The 13,923-nt window shown below is 32.5% G+C and overlaps 2 protein-coding genes across 2 annotated transcripts; both read right to left on the minus strand.

The window, feature by feature from the left end:
* Nucleotides 1-2,960: 2,960 nt before the first annotated feature.
* On the minus strand, nt 2,961-3,911 carry LOC105861321 (olfactory receptor 5AL1-like). Its single transcript, XM_012746713.1, has one exon. It carries the CDS (start codon nt 3,909-3,911, stop codon nt 2,961-2,963), a length of 951 nt encoding a protein of 316 aa, XP_012602167.1.
* A 4,627-nt stretch (nt 3,912-8,538) lies between these two features.
* On the minus strand, nt 8,539-9,498 carry LOC105861293 (olfactory receptor 8U9). The gene has a single exon (XM_012746681.2). It carries the CDS (start codon nt 9,496-9,498, stop codon nt 8,539-8,541), a length of 960 nt encoding a protein of 319 aa, XP_012602135.1.
* Nucleotides 9,499-13,923: the final 4,425 nt, after the last annotated feature.

A 13,923-nucleotide genomic window follows, 5' to 3' on the forward strand; every position in this document is an offset into this window, starting at 1 on the left:
CTTTGGCTTATGCTTTGAAGAAAATGGGATATATTACAAGATTTGCTTAATTAAAGATTAGTTTAACTTGTGTCTAATTTCTTTATTTTTTAAAAACTTTGCTATGTTTCCAAAATCAAAACTTCATAGCAAGATTTGTTTAAAACAAAAGAAAAAGGTTATCTTCTGTCCCTATCTGTACCTGCTCCATTTCCATTCTTCCCTATAGGTAATCATTTTTGCTCACGTTGACTTCTCCTCCCAATATTATTGTCTTTTTAAATTTTTATTTTTAATTATTATGGGTTATTTTGGGGTTTTAATCAAATATTGGAAAATACACATGCAAATCTGTATTCTTCCCCTTTTCTTTCACAGTGTGACATGTACTATTAATTATTTTCTGCATTTTTTTCCTTGTCAATACTATATTCTGGTGATTACTCTCTATCATACCTAGAAATCATCCTCACACCTGGAAAGGCTGCCCCTATCAATGGATATTCAGGTGTCAATCTGTTGCTAATTAAATAGGATCCCAGTAACTTACCTTGCGCATGTGTTAGTCTGTACTTGTGTCAATATTTCTTTGGGATAATTTCTTAGAAGTGGGATTGTTGGCTACCTGCAAATATTGCCAAATATTCCTCCATAGGAGTTATTTTATTCTTTATTTTCACCATCAGCATAGGATGGTCTCTATTTACCTTTAGCCTCCTTAAATTTTTGCAGTTTGAAATCCTTATACACAAGAAATGATATCTCGGTGTTTTATTTATTTATTTGTTTGTTTGTTTATTTTTGTAAAGATTAGGTGTCACTATGTTCAGCCAGTCTAAAACCCCAGGCTGTACTTGAACGCCTGGCCTCAGATGATCCTCTTGTCTCACCCTTCCAAAGTGCTGGGATTACAAGTGGGAGCCACCGTGTCTGGTTCTTGGTGTTTTATTTTTCAGTCGAAAGAGAGTATTAGCCAGATTCTATTCTCCCTCTACTTACAGATTTGACTTTTTTAAGAAAAGATTATAATTTATTGGTGAAGTGATAATTTTACCAATTTTTGGTTAAATCAGACAAGCAATGAAGGGAAAGCTCAGGGAAATCATTGGATTAACACTCATTTTAAGGAGTTAAGAGCTTTTTTTTAAAAAAAAAAAAACTCAGAGGATTTAGATCACATATAGCCCTTGGGGTCCAAGACCTCAGAATGTTGACAGGAAAATTTCTGGAAAAGTTTATGCTGTCAAAACTGTTTACAAAATAAGGGTTAAATGAATTAAAAGACTTGTCATTTCCTTTTTTACATTAATATCAATTCTATCTTAAAGGAAAGGGCTATAGTGTAAATATATTTGAATTTTTATCTATTTTCTATGTATCTTCGTCATGGCCTTAATATTTCATGTAACGATCTTGAGAAATCTATTCTGGGAGCATGAAACACTGGTGGCACTAACACACTAGAATTTGGCTGTATTTAAAAACAGGGTGACCAGAAACCTGATGATGTTGGTTATGATTCAAGATTCTCAGATCATTCTCAGATAGGACCAGGATACCCAGGAAGGATGAAAATCAGCACAACAAATACAGATGGAAAGTTTTCTCTAACGTGCCTGTAACGTACCCACTTCCAGATATGAAACTATTACATTGTATCCAAAAGATCCAGATTTCTGACTGAATGAAGTGTTGAATCCTTAGGGGGCCACATTGATATGTTTCAATACCTTGGCTTTAATTTTATGGTCCATCATAAAGCTATTAACAGAAATTTAGCCTATTTTAGATCTGTTATATAAAATTATGACTTAAAAGTTTGATGTCTTGTTATAGTTTATAACAGATGAAAATACAAATAAGCCCCTATAAAACAAAAGTCAATTTATTAAAACTAAGTATTCTTGAAGATGGATGATGGTAACATCTTTTTACTTTCTTAAAGAAATATTTGCTTCTTATAATAGGTATCACTTGTAAAAAAATTCTTTTTAAAAAGTTATAATGAATTTGGTACTGGGGCACTGAGAAAAGAACTGTGATAAAAGTTATTGGTAGATTAAAACATTGAGTTAAAATTAAATAATGCATGCTGAATGACTTTTTATTTTAACTTTTTATTTTGGCATAATTTTAAAATTACAGATAAGATGGTAACAATTTAGGAAGAATTCCTGTATGCCTTTCACCCAGTTTTCGCAAATGTTAACATTTTACTACATGTTTTTCACACACTGATTGATAATAATTGATACCTCTTTATTCTCATATACTTAAGTGTGTATTTACTAACAACAAGGATACTCTTGTAAATGACCGTGGTGCGATTGCAAATATCAGCAAATTAACAATGATATGTCATATTTAAACTATAGACCTTATTTGACCCTGAAGGACTTATTTGTCTCATTCATTAAAATTTCAGTTGCTCTTTCAGTTTTTTAAGTTAGGCTTTCTATCAGGGCTGATGCCAGTGTCCCTGTCAAGTCATCAGAACCAACAAGTCTCTTCAGATTCCACTGACAAGTCCTTTGTGTACACGTGCATATTTTATAGACACTGTTAATGACTCAGAACTGCTTTAGTGATATCAAGTGGACAAGATATTTAGCAATTTAAGGTTGTTAAATTGGAGTGCTCAAGTCAAAATTCATCATTGGAAAAATAAAAGGATTGATTTTGAATGATCTATGAAACAAAGTTTAACCTACCATTTGCAACTGAATGTATATACCATTCTCACAATATCACAGAGAGAATTTTCATGATAATTAAAAGTAAAATCTGAAAATTAATGCATGTTTTGTATCAATATTAACTTCCAATATTATAACATTATAAAGCAGCTTACTACTGGTATGTTAATGCAAAAAAAAAAAAAAAAAAGACAGAGAGAGAAAGACAAGAACTTGCAGTTTGGTTTTGTTTTGTTTTTGTTTTCTCTCCCAACTCAAAGGACTGTTAGTTAGACTATAAGTCATTTATTTTATAGTAGAACATACCTTTTCCATAATTCTCTTCAAAGCATTTTTGACTTCCTGGTTTCTCAGGCTGTATATTAAAGGATTTAGCATGGGAATTACTATAATATAGAACACAGAAGCTATTTTGTCTGTATCTAGAGAATGATTTGTTTTTGGCTGCATGTACATGAAGATAACTGTACCATAAAATATGGTGATGGAAGTCAGGTGGGAGGCACAAGTAGAAAATGCCTTTTGTCTCCCTTCAGCAGAATTAATCCTCAGAATGGCCAACAGAATTAATATGTAGGAGACAAGGATAATAAGAAGAGAGAAAAGTATATTGAAACCAGCAAATATGAACAACATCAGTTCCTTTATATGTTTGTAATGTGTTTTACGGCAGGCCAGACCTACCAGGGGAACATCATCACAATAGAAGTGGTTTATTACATTGGAATCACAGAAAGACAAGTGGAATGTAAGAGTTGCCTGGAGCAGTCCCACAGAAAAGCCATACAAATATGTGCCAACCACCATTTGAGTACAGACCCTTCTGTTCATGACAATGGTATAGAGTAAGGGGTTGCAGATGGCCGCATATCTGTCGCACGCCATAACTGAGAGCATATATACTTCGCAGACCACAAACATGACAAAGCAAAACAACTGAGTGGCACAAGCAGGTAAGGATATTCTTTTAAATTCTTGGAGGAAGTTCACCAGGGTGTTAGGGGTAACAGAGGAAGTATAGCAAAGATCAATGAAAGCTAGGTGGCTGAGGAAAAAATACATGGGTGTATGAAGCTGAGGACTAATAGAAATTAGCATAATTAACCCAAGGTTACCCATGACACTAATTAAGTAAATCACTAGAAAGATTCCAAAAAGAAGGGCTTGAAGATCTGGACTGTCTGTGAGTCCCAAGAGAATGAATTCAGTCACTTCTGAGTTATTGCTTTTGGCCATGGTGTAGAAGAGTGTATCATACCATTATTCCCAGAATATTCATTTTGGATAATATTCTACTTCTTGGATTAAGAACTTGATTCACACTTATTTCAAGGTGACCATATTGGAAAAATAATCCTCTCTGATTCTATGTGTTGTTTTCAGGTTTTAATTCTACCTGCTTTTGATCAGAAGGGATTTGCTCGAGGCAGAAGTTCCAACATGCTTGGTACTCTGGAGGATTGTTATAGAAGACAGATTATCTTGAATTAAAATGTGAAATTATATATATATATATTCGTATATATATATATATATATATATAATAAAAACCCAGTGTTAGTGAAATAGCAGAATTCATACTTCAATAATAAAGGGATAATAGCATATATCAGAGTAATATATTAAGGTCAACTCAACTCATCATCAAAAGAATCATTACCCTCAGTGTACCAGCCAATGTAGGAAAGAAAGGGGTAAAAATATCATTATTTATAAAGTACATTATATTGTACCTGAATCAATAATTTCAGTGGAAAAATATTATTAGATTTGTTATACTTGTGATAAAGTGGTTACAAAGCTACATAATAAAAACACCATAATAAAAATATAACTTCCATAAAATATGAAAATATAGTTTTAAAGATTACCTTTAAAATAATAAACAAAAATTAAAACCTAGGCTTTAATTTAGGTTTTAATTGACTATTAAGTGTAGCAAAATATTAATCTTGTATATTCATATTTTTATGCTTAACAAATAAATTCACACATTCACCTTATTTTTTTGTGGTATGACATTTAGGAAAAAAGAAAATTTTTTGCATGTAAATTCAAACAGGTAATCTATGATAGGTAACCCTAAATTTAAATTAAATAAATTTTTAACAATAATCAGGACATTTCTTAAAGTAATGAGTTATTTATCCTTACAAACAGTAAAATATACTATAAACTACAATATGCAGAACAGGGTGAAGATGAGAGGCATCTTAGAGGATGTTTATCAACTGTCTTTCAAATAAAAATAAAAGAAGATGTGATTTGTATTATCTGTTGATTTTCTTATTTCCGTGGTGTAAATACACCCACTATAGCAGATTTCAAGCCACTGACTTGAAGTCACGAACATGGAGTTGGAAAGAGATTTGTAGATATGGCTCTTGGAAGCTGGTATGAGCTGCATCCAGCACAGCACTGGTAGTAGTTATATAAAAATGGGCTGATATTATAAATAAATAATATAATATATAGTAAATGACACACATATTTATATGACTATGGAATATGCTAAAAGCAGCACTCAAACTCAGTGATGAGTCTCTATTTCCCAACAGTATATATATGTGTATATATATATATATAATATATATACATATATAATATAAATTACAAAGGGAAATAGTTCATCCCATTAAATATCAGAGGACTAGCTAACAATAAGGTGTCCAACAGATTGATCAGATTAAAAGGATGATAATGCTCATGTTGGTAAAGGTGTGGGTAGAATGGGATATACTCATATAAACACCCCCAAAAGATGTAATTTGTCTTAAATTTTCTGGAAGGCAATGTAACAGTAAACATACAAATTGTTTAAAGCATTCCTGCCACTTAACACAATGGTTATAATGCTAGGCTCCCAGGGAAATAATTAAAGTATGCAAGTATATGTATTTTGTAATTTTTAAATTCTAAAAGATGGAATTTTTCTAAATGTATTATAATAGCTGTGCAGTTATTACAAGCTCTTCATAAAATGCTAAATAATTATTAAAAAGTTGATATAGGTTTATATTTATTGATGTGGGGAAAATGTTCACAATAAAAAGAACAGCATACTTATTGAATTGTATGTTAATAACTAATTTCCATATCTTAACATGTTATCACCTGTATATATTACATATATGTATATATAAATACACACAAATATATAGGTATTAATGTGTAAAAACCTCAAATTAGGCATGCCAAAATATTAGCAGTAGTTATAACTATGTGGTGAAATTATGGTTGATCCTTCCTTCCTTTCTTCCTTTCTACCTTCCTTGTTTTTTTCCTTCTTTCTTTTCTTTCTGTTCAATTGTAATCATTCTCTACATTTTATGCTGTGCTCTATTTCAACAAACTTTATTTCAATTCCACATGCATAGTTAAAACTTGCAATGTATTCTATGTTTATACATATTGATGAGTTAATTTTTCATATTGACATTCTTATAATTTGGGTTTATCTCGTGCCCGTATGGATGTGTGAATTTATCTGCCACTAAAGATTGTTTGCCAAACATTTACCACCAAATGCATGCATAATCCGACATTTTTTGGAAGTATTTCATTGTGATATGGTCCACAGGTGGACTAATTTGTTAATCAGTTTGAAACATTTGTCTAATAAAAAATGACTCCCCTTGAATGGGACAAAACCAACTTACAGAATCATCAGCAAATTTTAAGCAGAAATGATGTCAAATATTTCTCTCCTATATTGTTAATAATAGTTATGTAGTAAATCATTAGTTTTAACTTGAAATTTAAAAATTTTTAAAGTGGTTGGATAGTTTTCTAAATGTTTAGTATTTTCACATTATGAATAAGAAACCTAAAAATTATAATTAAAAAATATTTTACTGAAAGAAAAGTTTTTTAACCATTGTCTTTTTTGATCCTTCTGACAAATTTATTTAACAGTTGATATTTTTTCACTTTCATACCTCTTAATGCTTCATCATACTGATTTTACAGCTGATTTTTTCATCATTTTTCATTTTCATACTTCATACTTTCTCATAAGCTCAGGAAACTGAGGCATGCATAAGTGGAATAAATTGTCTAAGGTCTTTCAATTCAGCAAATGTTAGACTCACAATTTACCTTCAGGCTGTTAGTCTTCAAAGAATCTATGCTCTTAAATAGACAAACTGATGAGCAGTGAATTCACCAGCCTGCTAAGAAAGAAGCTCATCAATTCAAGAAATTGATTATAACCTGTCAACATATAGATTGCAGACTCAAAACCTGCTAAAGGAGCTTTGTCTGGCTATGTGAGAAAGCAGAAGTCCCCAAAATATTCAAGTAGCAGACACATGTGCTTAAAGAAAAATACGAGAAAATAAACTTTTGAGAACTATGGATCACACTATCTATCTGTGTGTCTCCACAATCTCACAAACTAAATAGTAAAATCATCAAAAATAGACACTGATCTAAGGCAGAATTTTTAAGAGATATTTTCATTTTAACATAATTTCCTCTCTCTGAGCATTAGTAGTATCTTTCTAGTCTTTTGCCATTAAGCATTCAAATGGTTCATAGATGGGGAGAAAAGGGGGAGAAAATAAATGATAGGCATGAGATACAAACTCAAAATCTTTTCTGCGTAATTAAATGTTGTTAAATTATTATTCCATTTTTGAATAATATACATACATAATATAACCACATCTATCTACTTACCTCTATCTATATCAGTTATCAACATATGTGTTATGGGTGTGGTAATTCTCATTTATATATTGTTCCCTTAAGTTCATGTCATTTGTAGTTAGCAGAATTGGGAATAACATTCAGGTCTCTAGGCTCATGATGAAATAAGATGAAATGTGAGTGCCTGTCATGAACTATCATTCCTTTTTATATTGTTTAGTTCTAGATAAGTCCTTAACTGAATAACATTATTGTCATTTAACTAATGAGATCACTCATAGAGCACAACACTGTGTGTGGGATCTAAACACATTCTTTGACTGCACCGCATGTAGTCACTAGACCACATTGCCTACTGGGTTCATTGTGTTACAGACTTTACCTTAATAATGATCAACTCACGTTAGGTTTTACTCTGCATAACTGCACATAATCCTTGCTACTGGCAAAATGAGTAAATTGAAACGACATTTCAACTTTCATGAATACATATGTTTAGAATATGATGACCCACCCAGGATTCAATCTCTGAATTACATTTTTTTACAGATAATCTGAGAAAAATATAGCGAGATCTCATAAGTGTAAGAAAAGCAGTTCACTTAAACTGTTCGTGTTTAGAGATCAAACAAGACTTCCAGGACAGTAGAAGGCCATATTCAATTATTGACATAGGTGAGGTCAGAGTGTAGCTTTATCCTTATTAATAAAGAGAATTTATTAAATGTATAAATATGGAACACTTTTATATTGTCAAACTTTTTATCAAGAAATTAGGAATGCAGAAAAAACATTTAAACTATATGTCTTTATTTTTCAAGTGAGATCTTATCAATAGAGCTTTTCAGAAACCTGACCTAGGGATTGAAACAGGGGAAATGGAAAGCTGAACTTTTATCCACCTGTAACTAGTTACATATCCTGATAACTTTTTATACATTCTTCACTTGAGAAATGGGAAAATTGGTGTAAAATCTTATGGACAAGAAAACTAATTATTGTTATGCATTTCTGTTTTAAAAATGAGAGAAGGGATATAGAATCTTATAGTTATTTTTATAGATGAAATCACATGCTAAGTAAAAATCTCTTGAAATTTTATTATATAGTGAAGAGATATGTATAGAACATATATTAAGAAATAGACATGCTGATAATGTTTAGTGGGAAAAAATCAGGCCATAAAGAAAAAGTCCATTATTATTCACTCACGTCACTTTTTTAATTTCATAAACACCAATGTCTGGTTTCTATTGATGACGACTTTCTTCAGAGCTTCTTTTACCTCCTTGTTCCGGAGGCTGTAGATTAAAGGGTTCAGCATGGGAATGATCACTGTGTAGAAGACAGAGGCCATCTTATCCGTGTCAAGAGAATGGTTAGAGCTGGGTTGCAGGTACATGAAGATGAGGGTCCCGTAGAATATGGTGACTGCCACCATGTGGGAGCCACATGTGGAGAAGGCTTTCCGTCTTCCTTCAGCTGAGCGCATCCTCAGGATGGCAGAAATAATGAACATGTAGGACACAAAGACAATCAGAAGGGAGGACATGAACATGATGCCCGCACAGGCGAAGATCCATAGCTGTTTGGAGTGAGTATCCGAGCAAGTTAGCCTGAGGAGAGGCATGTCATCACAGTAGAAGTGATTGATGACATTGGAGTGGCAATAGCAGAGGCGGAAGGTGAGGATGGTGTGAAATAGAGCAACCAAAAAGCTATAGCTATAGGGGGCAGCTACAAGCTGAATGCAGATTGCTGGGGACATTGTGACCATATACAACAGAGGGTTACAAATGGCCACATATCGATCATAGGCCATGGAAGCCAGTAGCAAGCACTCAGCTGTCATGAAAGCCAGAAAACAGCCTAATTGAGTAGCACATGCATTAAAGGTTATAGAATTTTGCCTATACAAGAAATTCCCAAGCATTTTGGGTGTAATGACAGAAGAGTAACAGAAATCAACAAAAGCCAGGTTGCTAAGGAAGAAATACATTGGTGTGTTGAGCTTTGCATCTGCTCTAATGACTAGGATCAAACCTAGGTTGCCTATTACTGTGAAAAGGTAGATGGATAAGAATATTGCAAAGAGAGGCATCTTCAACTCCTGACGATCCGTGAGGCCCACGAGAATAAACTCTGTCACCTGGGTGCAATTGATGTGAGTCATATCTCCTCAATGAGTCTGAATGAAGACAGGAGAGTTTAGTCAAAGTTAATATTTATATAAATGTTTTTTTATACATTAATATCCTAAAAAGCAATTTTATTTTTATATGAAAGTGCCAGCTAAATATTAAAATTATCATTTCATCTCACAAAAGGGCACATTTTGCAGCAAATACATATTTCTCTCTCCCCAGAATGACTGCATTTGTAAAGTTAGGAGCTTTAAAATAGAAGTCAGTTCATATTGGCTCAGTCTTTGTTCAAAGCTCTTTGCATTCATTACATTATTTAAATTTAACATTAATTTTTCAAATATTTTATGGTGTGTAGGTAATATGTAAATGATATGCCATTTTATATAAAAGTCTAGAACATAATGGATTTTGGTATCCATATGTGTCCTGGAATCAATTCCCCATGGATACCAAGGGACAACTGTATATTTGAATTACACGTATATTAATTTTATTTCATTACTGTATTAAGTGGAATATCTTCATAGGTTTTACCTATTCTTTTGGACTTTATTCATAATTAGAATATTATTAATAGGAATATAATAGAAGAAGTTAGAGATTCTTCATAAATTATGGGCATGGACATCAAAAATATATGTGTATATATTGCTACCACTTTCTGTGAAGAGAACAACCACTGCTAATATTCATCATTGCCGCTACATCATCAAAGTTTTTAGAAGCCTTTCTGGTGTTCCTACCAACATATAAATTCCATTTTGAAATAATTAAGAAACTATTCAACTGGAATTTTGTTTCCATATCTGGAGATACCAGGGAAGGTTATGTTTGGCCACTATAAGAAGTTCAGTATGCCACCTCATCTTACCTCAATGGCAAAGTATGCATTCTATTTCAAAAGATATTATATATGACCTTTTATAATATAGCCTATGCTATTTTATATCCCAATTATAACTACATCTCTCCTTTCCTTTTGCAGAAAACACACTGTAATAGAATTAGAATAGTTGTTTTCTATTCTTCAAGTAGAACATGTTCTTATGAGCCTCTCTGCCTTTGTATGTGTTTTTACCTGCCCTCCTCTCTACCAGGTGAATGATGAATAAAGAGTTGGAGGAAAACTCCTATTTATCCTTTAAGGCCTCACTGATTTCTTATTCTCATGCTGTGTAACCATCTTCATCATCTTTATGTTATGAAAATATTTTACATGTAACTCATTTACTTATCTCATGTAAATGAGTTGGCAGCTATCTGCTTCCATATTTTCTCTCTTGATAGATTGCACACTCCATGGGGGGAAGTCTTAAGTTTCATTCAGTGCTTAATGTAGCCCCTTCTAGGTACTTTGTAATGGGAAATTAAATATTTTCTTTGCAATAACATCTCAATATTTATTCCTCTTTTTCATAATTAATGTCCTTTACCTATATCAAATTTATGAAATGCCATATTGATGATTTGGTTTTGATATAGTCACATCTTAACCCAGGTAAAATGACTAGCTTTTGCAAAAATGGGAAGGACAGTTTTGACATAAGTTACAATCTAGTCTAGCACCTAACCTTTCTGAGCCATCTGATAGATTTTATCTCGGAGTTCTCAAGCCTTCTTTTTATCTAAAACTAATAAGAACTGTATTTTCTATAATAACACAAGCATATATAATTAAAATATAATTTTAGGGACCACTCTTGAGTCTTATTTCAGATAATTCCACCTAGCATGTTATATTCTAAAGTCCATTCTATTCTACTTCATTTTTCAAATGCTTATCTTGACCCTAATTTTGAAAAATATTCTTTGAACTTACTTGGACGGAGGGTGTTCCTATTTCTTCTCCAAATGGTTTGGGTAGCAATAAACTACAGAGTTTTGTCAGTGACTCTGTCCCAAAGGATGTTATTTAGGAGGAGGATGCATCAGAAAAATTACAGCTCAGGCCCTATAGGGATCCCAAAGCAGACTGGAGATCAATTAACTTTATTCTCTGGTTTTAAGGAACCACACAGATCTATAGCTCTGCCTTTAGCATGACATTATTGCCCTAAGTTCTCATTTTTGGAATGCTATCTATTTATTAATAATTTTATTTATTAATAATGTTATTCTTATATGTAATTTATAGTGTCATTTATTATTGTTTTAATTGCTCATATTTCTGCTGCTGTTGCTTAGAGACACGGTTTGAATTTATTTTTGAAAGGAAGATAAGAATTACCTTGTGAAAATTCTTAAAACCTATCTTTCAAAGAACTAATATTCCAACTCCCAAGAATATTCCAGAATAGTTTAAACATAATGCTCTCTCTTTAGCTTAGTCTTTGAAATGCTCATGAAGTATTCATTTCCTCTTTAAGGTTGTCATTAACTCTTATTACTTAATTTCCTAAATTGTGTAGTCCAAAGAGTTCTCTTCCAGATTATTTTCTTAGACGCTCTGTAGCCATGGCAAGAGAAGAACATGATTTTAATATTTATTAGAGAACAATGCATCTGCATTTAGGAGACTGAATTGCACCCCCAAAATTCAAATATTGAAGCCTTAACCCCAATGTTAACCCCCTTGTAAGATGGAACCCCTGAGAGATGCACACTTTTTCTCTCTCTCAAACTCTTAGATCACAAAGAAGAGGTCATGAGTCATGTGAGCACACAGCAAGGTGGTGGCTACCTACAAGCTGGGAATAGAGCCCTAACTAGGAGTTGCATCAGACAGAACCTTGATCTTGGACTTCTGGCCTCTGGAACTGTCAGAGAATAAATTTCTGGCAGTTGTTTAAGCCACTGAATCTATGATATTTTGTAATGGCAGCATGAGCTGAATAAGAACATCTCTGAAGAAACAAAAGGTTTTTTTGGGGAGAAGTGTGGCAGGGGAGAAGGAAAGCAATTATGGAATTCCTTTTTTTATCCCCCAGATTAGTGTGTTTTTTCTGTCTGAGGATGAAGATGAACCAGATAACCCAAATATACCTTCCATAGATATAAAGTAGAGAGGAGGTAAAAATCATTAATGAATTTACACAAAATTGAATTTTAAAAACATAAGTGAAAGGGCCAGTAAGGCATTTGGTACAAATTCTGGGATCCAAAGCAAGGAGAAGCTCTCCAGGGACTCTAAATTTTATGATGGATAACTTATTGTATATGTGATCTGTGGGGAAGCAGGGATATACTTGTTTGTTTCATATACTGGTTTTGAATATTAATTTATCACATAGTTTTCTATGAAATAACTGTTTTAGATATTAAATAATTATGAATATATAGTATCTAATTTTGTCTTAAACTTGCAATCATACTTCATATAGATGGCAAAATGCCCTATTATCGGTTATGTCTTACTATAAAATGCCATGACGTGGTGTCCGATAGTAGGACAGTGGAATGATAATTAGAAAGAGATTTTCTATGTAAATTCATGTATTTAAATACATTTGAATGAATTCAAGTGGCAATGAAGAGAAGTTGTTAACCACGATTTGTTAAGATATTTTGTTTTTGTTTTTTTTTTTTACAATATTTTTTCAATGTCAGTTTTATATAGGTTACCAAAGACTCCTTCCAGAGAATGTTTTATCTTCTAATATCTTAATTTTTAGGGAAAAGTATTCATCAAATTTGAAAAACTTTCAGGGGAAGAGAGAGTATTCAACCAGGTAATGCATAGGGAAACTGTTAGGGTGAAAAAATTATACTGCATGTTACTGGGATGGTGGGGTTGTTTGACTCTATGCATTTGTCAAAAATCTATAGAACTTTCCATAAAGGTTGTATTTATTAGCTTGCTGTTGCACCAACCATGTATCAGTGTTCCTTTCTCTCTGCATCCATGCCAGCATATGCTGTTTTGGAAATTTTTGATAAAAGCCATTCTCACTGGAGTTAGGTGATATCTCATTGTGGTTTTGATTTGCATTTTCCTGATGATTAGAGATGTTGAGTATTTTTTTTTTTTTATGTGTTTATTGGCTATTAGTCTTTATTCTTTTGAAAAGCTTCTATACATGTTTTTGGCCACTTTTTAATGGGCTCATTTGATTTTTTTCTTGCTGTTTTGCTTGAGTTCTTTATAGATTCTGCTTATTAGTCCTTTGTCAGATGTATAACAGACAAATATTTTCTCCCACTTTATAGGCTGTTTGTTCACTCTATTAATTATTTCCTTGGCTGTGCAGAAGATTTTTAATTTGGTCAGGTCCCATTTATTTATGAATTCCCAACTTCTACAAAGAAAATAAAATACCTAGGAATATACTTAACCAAGTAGGTGAAAGATCTTTATGATGAGAACTACAAAACACTAAGGAAAGAAATCACAAATGACACAAAAAAGTGGAAAAACATATCATGCTCATGGATTGATGAAATAACATCCTTAGAATAACATCCTCAACATTGTTAAAATGTTCATACTACCCAAAGAGATTCACAGATTCAGT

This window comes from Microcebus murinus, chromosome 4 (assembly GCF_040939455.1).
Source record: "Microcebus murinus isolate Inina chromosome 4, M.murinus_Inina_mat1.0, whole genome shotgun sequence".
Classification (NCBI taxonomy): domain Eukaryota; kingdom Metazoa; phylum Chordata; class Mammalia; order Primates; family Cheirogaleidae; genus Microcebus; species Microcebus murinus.

What these genes read in the sequence shown, in the direction of transcription:
- LOC105861293 (XM_012746681.2), bottom strand. Translation starts at nt 9,498, where the DNA reads ATGACTCACATCAATTGCACCCAGGTGACAGAGTTTATTCTCGTGGGC.
- LOC105861321 (XM_012746713.1), bottom strand. Translation starts at nt 3,911, where the DNA reads ATGGCCAAAAGCAATAACTCAGAAGTGACTGAATTCATTCTCTTGGGA.